The 13485-nt window shown below is 42.5% G+C and overlaps 1 protein-coding gene across 1 annotated transcript; it reads right to left on the bottom strand.

Moving 5' to 3' along the window:
- Positions 1-1637: 1637 nt before the first annotated feature.
- Positions 1638-12760, bottom strand: wdr43 (WD repeat domain 43). Its single transcript, XM_030356565.1, is given in 20 exon segments — positions 1638-2655; positions 2752-2810; positions 5048-5114; positions 5621-5734; positions 6667-6730; positions 6902-6933; positions 7025-7111; positions 7223-7372; positions 7557-7682; positions 7831-7897; positions 8008-8184; positions 8275-8339; positions 8456-8558; positions 9079-9197; positions 9529-9649; positions 11311-11432; positions 11638-11772; positions 12539-12617; positions 12619-12688; positions 12691-12760. Coding segments are annotated over 20 exon segments (1947 nt in total). The 5' UTR covers positions 12746-12760; the 3' UTR covers positions 1638-2520.
- Between the last annotated feature and the right edge of the window lie 725 nt (positions 12761-13485).

Genomic DNA, 13485 nt, shown 5'->3' on the forward strand with positions numbered 1-13485 from the left:
ATGTTCAGATGACTCCAAAAATAGCCTTATCCCTTCTAATCGTTTGCACAGCGTTACCTGCACCACGCAGATGAAAGATAAAGTGAAAACAGATTTGAAAAAATCCCTCTTGGGCTACACCTAGGGATGCTCGCCGTGTGTCATTTGGTCCATGCGTTTCGCCGGAGCAACGTTAACATGATTCTCATAATTCTCTATCCCACTAATTTGATCCTTTGTGGTATTGTTGATGCTCAACAGGTGGTTTATTTAAACTAAGAGACAAGGTCAACGAGCGTGCTCTCTGGACGTGGTTTATGAAGCATCTCTCGAGCACAGGTAAGAATTCAGTTTGGATTGGAGGTGAGCGGAATGGTATATAGGCCACGCCTACAGGTTTAATTTACCCCGGTAACCCTTTGGTCTGTTTTGGCTTTGGCGGATATGGCGAAGAGGCCATGTTTGTAGTGTTTAACCTATCTACAAACTCATACACCCTTATATGGCGTGGTCCACTATGTGGAGAGGAAACCTTTCATAACTGGTGTTACCTTGAAACATGAAGTCACAATAGAGCACAGACTAGAATCATTTACATCACTTAGCGAGACATTGGCGTGGGGCTATTGGTTATTCCGGTCATCTGCAAGAAGGGCTGACTTTGTTCCCCATTAGCAGTAGCTGCTCATCCAGTGACGCCCTTCCATCCACAGCGATTTACTCAGCCGAGCTGGGACCAGGATACTCCCCAGTGGGCGCAGTGCTCGGAAGGGATTCAGAGTATTCCAATACCTCCATGTAGGCCCACGCAGTTTTTTGACAGATGCACCATGATATCGGGTGAAAGTGATTCCCTCTGGGGACGGGTTGATGTCATGTAACGCCAGTTACACAGGGGAGAGAAGCGTGAAGTTGAGGCTTACTCAGGTCCCAGGGGGAATGCATAACGCTGCCAATGTCCTCATAGATCCAAACAGAGGCGAAATATCTTGATAATCCTATTGCAGTCGGTTATAAACATTACCTTTAATTGGAATTGAAAACTACAAGCGGCAATTATCTGAAGTGTTTTAACCGAGGGGAAAGGTGTGCTTGAGGTGCCCAGTTTTTGTTGCGTTACAGAAGCCATGCTGCGCAAGCATTCCTCAATTTGTTTGCATTCGCAAACATGAAACGTAGTGACTGAGAATGAAAGCCAAATTAAAGGTAGAAAAATAAATCTTTCATTATGCTCGTTTAAACTGCAGATATTTGGTTTAAATTAAACCCAATAAATAATGAGTCCAATGAAACATCCAGCCAATAGATGAACAAGGTATTACGAAGTTAAAAAGCACAGGTAGCTCAATAGTTAAAAGCAAAAAGTCACGTAAAAAGCCAGCGCTCTTCGGTTTGACTTCCCTGCAAACATACGCCTTGGTAAATGAGGATTTGTTCATGCTAAGAAAGCATGATAGGGTGCAACATTATGATAGTAAAGACCATTAGGAACTATGAATAATCAGTTGACTACATTTGAGTAAACAATCATTGTAAACAGCTTGGATGTCTAGCCCTTTCATCCAACAAATAAAGTAAATGTTGCAACTTAACAATGAATATGTTCAGTACCCATGAAAATACTCGGAATTTGTAAGTTTCAAATGTTATGAACTTGGTAGCCTGTTGGAAAAACCCATTTATTTATCAATTTGAGCAAATTCACATTGTTTTATGTTGTGGCTATGGGTTCAAAATCAGGCAACAACCCAAAAACAAAAACACAAATAAGGAACATTATTGAGGGGACAACAGAACAGGAATTCATTTAATACGTACTATTGTTTTGCTTCCTGCGGACAAGTGTGGAGGGCTTTGACGAAACAGCGGCACTGTACATACAGATTTGCTTTGCGTGGTCATGATCTATGGACACGTCAGCAACACCATCTGTGATCAAGCATTTACTGTACAAAGGGAGAACAGATGCCTCTGCATCGCTATACAGTACCCAAAGCCCAAGCTTTGCTTTCATCATCAGGTTGTCTACACACCGGTGGGCAAATTTAGTTTCACCACAAGAGGCTTACTTGGTGACTCGTTCTACAAATTAGGGAACGAACATTTAGGTGAAATGGTACAATCATGAGAATGATGAGGCATGACAGAATACCGTATGGTAACTCAGGACCAGGCAAAAATCAAGTGATCAACACATTTCAGTCTTGTGTAATAGGGGTGGTTAAGTTACTATATGACGGCTGTAGAGTTTAGTCACAGATTACTTATACATTGGTATGGGGGGGGGGGGAACAAAAGAAAACTATGAGTGTGGCCGTATCACAGCACAGCCCTCCAGCTGGGTGGGCCGAGGAGAACAATGTCTGTGCTGGGAGACCGCAGTGAAATGGCAGGGCTCAGAGGAGGCGCTTGGTCTTTTTGCAATTCTGTAAAACCATCATTTGTTCAGATAAAATCAAAAGCATGAAAATAAAAAGTATATATATAAATCTTTAACCCTCCCTCCCCCGTCCCGACCCTTAATTCGTGTACGATTGGCGTTTATTCTTCCTCGCTCTCGTTTTCATGCTCCATGTCCTCATCGCCGTTTGTTTTGGACTCCAATCTCCCGTCTTCATCACCACTGTTTTGCCCTTCCATCGCTCCATCGTCCTCCTCATCCTCTTCCTCCCAATTCTGAAGAGAAAACGGTAGAGGTCACAGGATTAGACAACTCAAAAAAAGAAAAAGGACAACCCATGTACAACACTGGAAGGACGGTGTGGTACTCACGTCAGAGTTATCATCATCAGGAAGGCCTTCGTCCCCGGAGGCGTCGTCTTCAGAGGACTCTGGAGGACCAAGGGGAAACACATTAATCCAACCTCTGCAGTCATGGACATGTAAAAACTCTCGAGCACGCCCCGGTGTGCACTACACCTTATGACTACGGTCGGAGACGCGTGCTCAGATGGGCAATAACGCAACCAGTGAATCAGTAAACACCCCGTCTTAGAAGATCTCACATTGGTGTTTGAGTTCCAAGTGTGGGGCGACTGGAATAATCTGCATTTGAAATACCACAGCAAAGGCCATTTACACACACCGTGCACAAACCCACCTGACCCCCACCCACCAAACGCGCATTAGGCAGCTCTGTTATTTTACAAATGTCAAACATTCCACTACTTTGACTTATATGTGGAACGCCAAATTGAATGCCAGTTATTGCCATTTCAGAAAGACACTACATATAAAAAACTATTATTACATCTAAAAGAACAATTCAAAGATGCATTACTGCCATTTATATAAAGATGTATATTCATTTGTTGACATCAATTTTTCACGTGGGAGGAGAGGTCAGTGGTGAAGCGAAATTGTATGGAGATGGATCACATACGCATTAAAAGGTTTAGACGGAACTCATCAGCTCACAAGCAATGCAAATGGTGAGCTGGCAGAAAGAAGGGCTTTGTTTTGGTGAGGACAATGACCAAGGGCTTAACTTCCCAATCCCTGACTCGATACTTAAGAAACCATACACCTTCGTCATAGCAAGAGGTTTTGCCATTTCACCGAGAGGATATTAAGGTACTGAACGTCAACGCAATACTACCAATGCTATTTTAGAATACTTATTTTCATTGCTTATGGTATCTGTTGAAGATGACGTGAAAGGGATCCTTTTAATAAGAATGTTTACCCTCAATATTTCACAACACCCATTATAACCTGATGATTGCTCGGACCCCAATTTTGTTATGTTAATGATATGAGGATAGTCGTCAAGTCAGTTGTACTTAATAAACAGTTTTGTACATGTCCACCCTTATCTAATTGAGTTGTGGTGTACTTCCTATAATAACATAACGCCAATTGAATGTGGCTGTTTTGCATAAACTAACAAAATGAACACGCACGTTTGTTTTTTTTTAAAGGCACAAGTTAAAACAATCAGATTCGCTATGATGAGATTCAAGGAATGACAATGAGTCACTTGACCACTCTATTGACCGCGTTGCAGCGAAAGTTAAATGTAACTTTAAAAACTGAAAGCTACTCTAAACAGTGAGGAGAGAAAAAAGTTGATGGTAGCTGAGCACATTCCAGCATGACACTATGCCGCAGATGAAATTTGTGCGTATAGGAAATGGCGATGAAATACAAAAGGTGGATGGATGGATTTTTTATAAAATCGACATCAGGGCAATATTGAACTTAAATCAGATCAGCCTTATTGCTATTGAAGTTTTAATTATTATCACTTCAGGTCAAAATCTACTTTTCACTTTAAACTTTGTTCTCTTTGAACTTCGATTCAGACTATCAATATAAACGGCCTCAGGCATAAATCAATCTACTGATCATACATAAAATATGGCATCAAGCCACTAGTGATCATATTTCCACAGAAGTGGGGGGGCTATTGAACTCCTCTTGTTCAGGACACGGCCGGGCCCTAATAGGCGCCCTCAGTTGGTTATTCACAGAAGCCTTTTACTTTCATTTGCCGTGGTTGCCTTTTGCGGTGGAATTGTTACTCTGGTTGTTTTATGTTCAGATAGAAAGGACTCGGGACGGAGGAGCTCGTGATTTGCATAGGACTGCAGTACAGTAATGAGACCAAACAGAGCCACGTTCCGCTCAGAGAGGGGTCTGAAAGCTGCTGACCAGGTTGCCTGGCAACAGGAGCCTTGTTTGCATGTTAGATGAGTGACTGCACGGAATTCAAAAGTGCCTTGCCGAGTTACATGTGCCCGTGTTGAGATGCGTCAGCGCATCAGCCCAAGGGCTCGCAGAGAGAGAACAGCACTCAATAAAATGTAGAATACCGACTATTACTGCCACCAATTGTACACCTGCTCTGGGAAACCACTTTGACAAGCAACCCTTTGATAAAAAAAAAAAGCACGTCTACCGTTCAGTCAAACTGAAAAGCCAGAATGTCCGCCATTGAAGGTGCTGACCAAATCCCTGCACGTCCTGAACCGCAGGGTACCAAACATAATGGCTTTGATGAAATGGACTGAAGTTTCATCTCATTCCACCCTGCCTTCCCAAGGACAAACGGTGATGTATTCCTTACCCTCTTCGTAGACCAGCTTAGCAGTGCGGTCCACTTCTGTGTCTGTGCAGCTGTTGCTTGTCGCCACCTAGTGGTGAAAACAAGGAGGTAGATGCAAAAAACATTCAAATCAAATCCCCAGAGCAGCCTTCTCCTGGTCTATCGTTGCTCAATCCCATTGGCACCAACTTTCAAAACCCCAAAAGCTTCGGGACCAATCAGTGCTATGGGAGAGAGTTTAAGTCGCCAAGTTCCCTGCCGCTGCTGAATCTGGTCTGAAGTCAAGCAAATACATTTGACAGAAATTTGATCCGAAGGCTTGCTTCGATTTTTACAGCCTTACTTTCTGTCGCCGCAGCCTTTTTGAAAATTATGCAGGCTGTAACACTCACGCCGTGCTTAGTCATGAATAAACTATCTATCCCTTGATTGGTCCTTCCACTTGTGTTGAATGCCATGGGATCGAGGCAATTCTGAGATTCAGTGACAAATGGAGATGTGACCTTAATGTCTAAGAAGGTTAATGCTTCGTAGGCCGATTCTGGTTTTGGTACACAATGCTAATGTACAAAGCTCTATGTAAAAGGTGCATACCTGTGTGATGAGAAGAAGCAGTTTGCCATTCAGCTTGTTTAACCTGTGGAACATTTTCACCCTGCTTTCGATCATGTGGTACAGCACTCCGAGTTGGTTTACCAAGTCAGGCAGCTGTGGAATGGGAACACATGAGGACCATAATGAACAAGAAGCTGGGTAATTGGCGGCGTTTAAGAACAATATTAACAGGTTCATACCAGGCATGAAAAGATATGTCAGGTAGCATTGCACTAGGGCGAAAACAGACGACTTGTGTTGCTGTCCACATGCAGGCTTTTGGGGGTTAGTCTTAGTACGTGATTATTATTTTTTAAGTTCGCCAAACCTAAGAGGCAACTGATATGCCTTAAAGAGGTACCAATAAGTACAGAGTACTGAGAAACATTACAATGTTTGAAAGTAAGGAGATCAATTTTGTGTTAGTGAAGCTCAAAACTGATCATGATCAATGGCTCACTCCCTATAGGTGAGTGTGCCCTGGGTTGTGCAATAGTTCAGCTGAATCCCGACGTAAATGAGATGAAAACTGACCAACGCCAAGACACGTCAACCCAGTTTCTAAATTTTATAGTGTTATTTTGTCAGGTTTGCTGCCAATATGGGAAATTACGATTTGATTACACATCTTAAACCCAGTTGTTATAAATGAGATTCAATAAAAGTCTAATAATGTGCACAGACAATATCAGTAATGCTACCGGCAGTCAGGATGTCTATTCAAATTTAAATACGAATGTTTTGCAAAGCACTCCCAATATCTAAGGCTTAAAAATACTTTTGTCAACCTTGACTAAATGGTTTACCTACTGGCTGCAGCTATTCTGTACTTAGTGGAGTACAGAATACATTACTGGCCTGCATCACTCAAAGTTAACTTGAATGGAATCATTTTAAACTTGAACAAGTTGTACTACTAGGGAACACAAGACTTGCAATAAAAATAAGTATTGCAAGCTAGCAAAATGACAAATTAATGACCCATTTCTTAACCGTCAGCCAGTGTCAGTGTCTAGTCCATCAGGCGGGTTGCAGGGTGGACTCACCGATGACAGGTACGAGGTGTGTTGCACGAGCACCGCCTTGAGCCACCGTACCATTAGTAGGGCCCTGCAGGGGGAGGGGGAGGAGAAGCCATGCTCCATTAGCGGCTCACATAGCGTTGTACAGCGGTATGATGGTGGTGCCGGTACAATGTGGCCCTCTAGACCGAGTGGGAACCTGCGGTGTTGTGACAAAATAATGAAGTGCGCAGGGCAGGGCGGGGTGTGCTTCACTTACGCTAGGGGATGTCCTTGCAGTCTCTTGGTGATCTGAGAGAACGAAACAAAAGTTTAGATATTCGTTGCAAGGCTTTCTTTTTTTTTTAACAATAGAAGTTGAGAAATAATGATTTGGACTCACTTGGTTCAACAACGGCAGGACTGCTGGGAGTGGCAACCGGGCCACAGTCTTCTTTATCTGCATTTCTTTCTTGTTCTGGAACACTTTCTGCAAGGAGGAGGGGAAACATTATTTGGAGATCTGCATCGAGGTAACAGACAAGTTACAAACAAACTTTCACATTAGAATTTATTGGGGGCGATGATAAAGCACACGTACATTCAGGATCTCTGCATCTTGGCTCTCCAAGCCTTGCACCAGAAGCACTGCAAAGTTGTCCATCTGGAGGGAGGGAAGCCCCTTCACCCGGCCCTTCTGTGCAGATACGGTGGAAAGATCGATCTCTTCAAGACGCTCTTCTATTGACATCTGCACAAAGGGAATGAACAAGTGGTTATAAAAGGGTATCCAATTGGTTCCACATATTCAACTGGCTTGCCAACTCGATAGTGAAACACCAACCACAACTACAAAACAAATGGCAGATATGGTTCCATTTTCCCCAAAAGTCAAAAGCAATTTATAAGAATACGAAAAGATAAATTAAGCTTACCTCTGTAGTTTTACCGCCTAGTTTCCTCTTCTCTGACCCTAGTGAGGTCATGGTGATGGGAGCCTGGTGACCAGGAAGCCCTGGGACCAACACTTTGCTCTTGGTATTGACTAATGGCGTTTTCACCTGGAAAAATGTAATTCACTTTAAATATTGACCACGTGTTCACTCCATGATTGCCACACAGAAAATCAAAATGTCTAAATGCCAAGCACTTGCAATTCGCTGGAGCAAGGGACAAGACAAGTGGCGGGTAAGGACAAGATGGTGGTACCTTGGAGACATTGGCGTCAACGGAGAGGGATAAAGCGGTCTTCACGTCCCGGGTCAAGCAGATGTGTCTTTTCTGATGAGTTCACCTCCTGCAGATAGGCGAGTGGGTGGGGGTGTTAAAAATAAATAAAACGTCATCCTGTAAACAAAGCCCACAGCATGCTGCTGTATTTCAAACTGTTCTGCTTTACTCACCACCCTCTCCATGACAGGCTGAAGGTGGTTGCCATAGGCCAGCATCACACTGCGCGAGTCTGACCCCAGGGCTGTGGCCAGCAAGGGAATGGGCACCGGGGAGTCTTCTACGCCCGACATCTGCACGGTACAGGAGGGGGACAGGGGCTTCTTGCACGGCCTGTGAGAAACACAAACAACAAATCAATCTACAGATGCTTCCGGATAAACACATGCTAGGTGACTAGGAACAACACTTTGAGGGTCTTACCCGTTCAAAAAGTGCTCAAAAAGATGGAGCTGTCCATCTTTGCACACCACAGCCAGTCTCATTGCCTGCACAAAGAATATTAGACTGACTTATTATTGAGAATAACCTATCCAAAACTGCATGAAAGACAGTAGCATCAATACTTTTCAAATCGTTTATATGAGAGCACAACGCGTCTGACCTCCTCTTTGCTGTTGGAAGAGTAGAGGTCAATGTGCAGGGGTTCGTCGGTCAATGTGAACGACACCACAGAGTTCTTGTCCTTGCCATCGTCGCGCACTTGCCTATAAAACACATACAAATGCATGAGTATCATAGCAGTAACAAACTATTGATATAACTATGTGCATTTAAGGGGACAGGTATACAAAAAAATCCAATAGAAAAAAGTTAATTATGAAAACGCATAAAGAGGGAAAAGGATCAAATAAGCATGCAAAAACACATGGAAAGGTACCACAATAGAAACATCTTTGAGGATGAGTCTTCAGTGGTATACATGTTAATTAGCTGCCAGCATCTACCTCATGCTACCACTGTGCAGTCTTTATACTGTATTGATGTGAAAAGAATGTGACAATATGCAATGATGAGGAGCTCATGATAGGCTGGGCTAGTTAAATACGAATGCCTGAAAACACTGCACCCGTTAGGGTGACTTCTTTAGAAATCCATGCAGCTCTATTCCGTGCCATGAAACAAAAATACTATAAATAAAAACCAAAACTAAGAAGATCACCGCCAAATTGTACAAGTATACTATTATTACTACTGCTATTCATTCACAGAAATCCCGTAACTCACCAAACGCTGAGGAGCCTGTCATATGCAGCCCCAGACAGAAAGTACAGTCCATTGCCGTCTGGTGGCCGGGTGGTAGCAAAGCATAGGGTCGTTATAGCCGTCGAGTGGCCTGTGAATTTCTGAAAAGAGGGCAGAAAGCAAATGTGCCCATGTTTTATTCATTCATTGACTTACCGCAATGCTTACATTAGATATGATCAAAACATTAATTAGTGTATTTACTGTTATTTCAAGCCAAGGTAATAGAAAAAACATGGTTAACGATAGAGCCACACTATGAAGTTCCCTCTTGGCCATATTCAGACCGAAAATCAAACCAGCTCTTTATAAATAAGTACAGGCTGTAGTAATGGGGAGATTTCAACTTGGGTAGACATTAGTGGAATAATGATGATACACCCAGGAATAAAGATCCATTTGTGTCCAGTACCAAAGAGCTGCCGTGCTCACCCTATACACCTCCTTAGTCTCCAAGTCCCACATCTTGATGGTCTGTCCTGCAGAAAGCAGCAGCTTGCCGTCAGGACTCGCACACAAACTGGTCACTGCTGCACGGTCCGCTTTCCACTTGCTGAACACATTGAACAGATACATTCACACATTAACTCATCTGTCATCACCCCATACAAACATGGGGTAAAATAGGACTCTTTAACAAAGCTTAAATATCATGGGAATAAACTTTGAATCAAATAACCAAAGGTTAATTGGGGGTTTGGCAATACATGGGCATGGCAATAGATGGCGATAAGCAATAAGACTGAATTTACAAAGGCAGCCATGGATCATTTGCAATAAATCACTTAATACTAGGGATGGTTACCGGTCTTGCATGTTCCAACAGTTTATTAGGTTTCTAATAAATCGCCGTCTAATCAATAGTTCATTCACTGCCTCTTCCGTGGTCATTACAACATTATGAATAGACTGCGTCGGGTTCTCCGACGTCTCTCCCTCTTGGCCTGCCCATAACAGGTTTGAATATTAAGGGCTGCCTAATACTCGTTCGAATTTTGATATTCTAATTATATTCGAATAACGAAGTTCGGAGTCAAAGCCCTTGTGTGTGCGGGGTTCTTGATGGACCGATTTTCGAAAATTATTCCAATGCTTCTCAGTGAATATCGAATAGTATTTTTGCCAGAAATGCACATCCCTACTTAATACCTTGAAAAACATGCTCCATGTAGAATAAAAAGCATTGCCAATCTAATTGAGTTAGCCTGTATTAGGTCATTGGCACTTTAAGTGGAATTAAGTTACGGTCTCGGATAGAACTGCAGGGACGATCTCAGCGGTTGGTTTTCCTTGGAGCTTTGTTGCTTTTCTTCCACTTTGGATAAGTTGTATGTAAATTATAGATGTTGGTAAAGTATTTATGCAGGTTTGTTCTTATTCGCTACTTCTATTTACCCCGGTGACCGTTTATGTAAATATGTCCCCGTCTGTGTTTCTCCACTAGTGAGATTTGTTAGATATGTTGGCCAATTATCTTTCCAACTATCAAGGTTGTACATAAGCCTGTTCTGTGTACCAGTGAACAGTGAACTAAACCATCTCCTACGGTTAGGCTGTTTGTGACTTTTGAGATTGTATTCCGGGCTAGGCCCTCCCCAATAGCCGGGCTACATTGAGAGCCATGTTAATAATGTGTACGGCTCCAAATTACCAGTACATTGATATACCAGTGTTATGGCTTATACGTGTGCTAGTTGAAAAAGCAATTGCTTGCGTGTTATTACTGTTCTATATAATTGTTCATGTATCATCGTTCCCTTAAGAACACATTCTTCCTCAAAGGAACGTTCCCAACCAGAAGCCTGTGGTCTCCCTGTGACTGGCGTTCACCAGCTCTACTCCGCACATCTACAGAGGCCCTAGACATATTTCAATTGTCTTTTATATTCTTGAAGTGTGCGCACGTGGAACTTTTGGGGGGCCTTTGACATTAGTTTGCCTATATACCAACAGAATAGGCCGACACTCTTAACTTACTACGTAACTTACATAATGCACAGTTGGATATATTGTTGAGCATTCATTATCGTTCATAACTGTGACCGAAATTTGAATGAACAATTGGCAAAGGATGTTCAACAATACATTATCCAGCATAATTTAGAAATGGCCTTGTGGATGCAAGGCATTCAAATAAAAAGATGGCAGCAATCTGCCTGAGAAATTTGTTGTTCTAGAAAATGCAAGTTATGTGCGTAGTATGTGGCTACTGACCAGCGTGACTTTCCCGTTTGTAGGTCCCACTCTACAATTTGAGTATCGTCTGAACCGCTGTATAACAAGGCGTCCTGGGGGTGCCAATCCACACAGTTCACTGCTCCACTATGACCACCGTCCTATCAACAGAAGAAAGAAAACACATTAACAAAGAACACAAAACAATAATAATGCAATGACATGTACGTAACCAGCATTTTTTTACATAACCCCACAGCCCACCTCTGGGGTTGTGGATAATTAGATATATTTAATTGATAAGGCCACCAGTGGAATAATTTGTGATTTACAAACATTACAAATGTAAGTGTACCGTGACCTCACCAGAGTGCAGTGCAATGCTCCTTTTGCTGTGCTGTAGATAAGCACAGTGCCCGCCGCCGTGCCCATTGCCAAAAGGTCTGCCTTCTGCTCCACCTGCACTGCCTCTGATTTCCTCTTCTTCCTCAGGGGACCCTCCTAAAAAAAAAAGTTAACAGTTAATGAAAAAGATCAAATCCATTAGAAACATATTTTGATGCTTGTGTTTTACATAAAATTAGGACATCAAGGAATAAGACCATATTCAGCTGGATAAGTAAATGTCAAAGTGATGTATGCCGAAATGGCCAATATCACGAGGGACCAAAAGTTTTTCAGGGGCAGCAATCTTGCTCGGTAAGATATAAACCCTTAAAGTATAAGGACATTTGCGTATACTTGTCTTAGTATCTAAAGTATATTAAAACGTCAGTGATCTATGGCTTCAAGTGTCATGGTGGAACATGTTAGCTTGAAAGCTAAACCTTGTGTAGCTAACGCTAACTTCCAAATGCACACTTTTACAAGCGACTGAGGAGACATCAACGATGCGGGACATTATATAACGGCGCATCTGAAAACAAACAAACACAATGTGGGGTTGTTTCATTCGAAAAACACTGATTTCCAGCAGCATTTTCTGAATTGAAAACTAATTTCCCAACCACTGTGGGACCAACATGTGCGTTTCCCTCAGGCGCTACATAGCCAGCTAATAGCTGCTAACGTGGCCACCGCTTGCTAACCCCATCCCTGTCCGTGTCACACAGGAGATGATCTTCACATTAACACATATGGTTATCCGAGGAGTCACTCCTATGCTCAAACAATAAATGCAATATACTCGGTTTAACTGCCGACGCCGGTTACAACTCATGCATTTCGTCAAGGCCTAAGCATTTTAAGTACTGCTACCACCACATACCTTGACTGTCCGGCATGGTCCCCATGCTATGCAGGTACAAGTGGCACTCAGATGGGCAGAAGGCACATACTCTTGGTGAATTGTTTTTACTATCAGTATTCCAGATTCTTAATCTACCATCTTGGGCACACAAGGCTAGATACTGCGTGATTTAGGTGAGAAAACGCAGGGTAGTCCAAGCGAAGTGCTGCCACCGTCAGCCGCCATTTCCCCAGTACTGGCGTGAGTCTGCGTGGTCGAAAAAAACCACGTGTGAGTGTTCACAAGCAGGCGCATTTCCCCTGGAGTTTACAGCCTTCCCATTGGCTACTATCTACAAATGGGTGTGTCTTAAAAAAATCTAATCCGTTTTGGGAAACAATATTAGATTGAGTTTTAAATCAAATACAAGGCTTAGTACTACATTTGAGTATGTGGTGAATTGTACTTACCTCGTTTGTCGATTTTGCCTTGTCCACAGCAAAACAAACAAGCAGCCTGAGTGCAAAGGTGAGCATCCCAGTTTACTCGGGTATTATCGAAACGGGGAAAGTGCTTTGATTATTTGTATTAATCGTATAAGTGCACAGTACCACAATTGAACCTCACTGATATACGCAACAACGTTATCCCTCTATAACATCTGTGAGGTCACAATAGTATGTTGTGGGCTAAAAAAAACGAATACCATGTTTTTGCACCGATAAGGCAGATTTCACACAGTTAATGAAAGTTTAAACAAGTTAACGATGATAATGATAATAATAATTATTATTATAATTATAATACAAGTATACACTTTTGTTTTTTTTTCTTAGTTTTTTTGGGGTACTTCACAGAGAACCAATGGCGTCCTCTGCTGGAAAATGATGGTAGCTGGCCCCAAGCAGTCAGGCTCCTGGAAAAATCCAAACCCTACCAAACTGATTATTTGCAAAGCATTTTTGCACCAGAATCAACTGTTGCTG

This window comes from Gadus morhua, chromosome 5 (assembly GCF_902167405.1).
Source record: "Gadus morhua chromosome 5, gadMor3.0, whole genome shotgun sequence".
Taxonomy (NCBI): Eukaryota; Metazoa; Chordata; class Actinopteri; order Gadiformes; family Gadidae; genus Gadus; species Gadus morhua.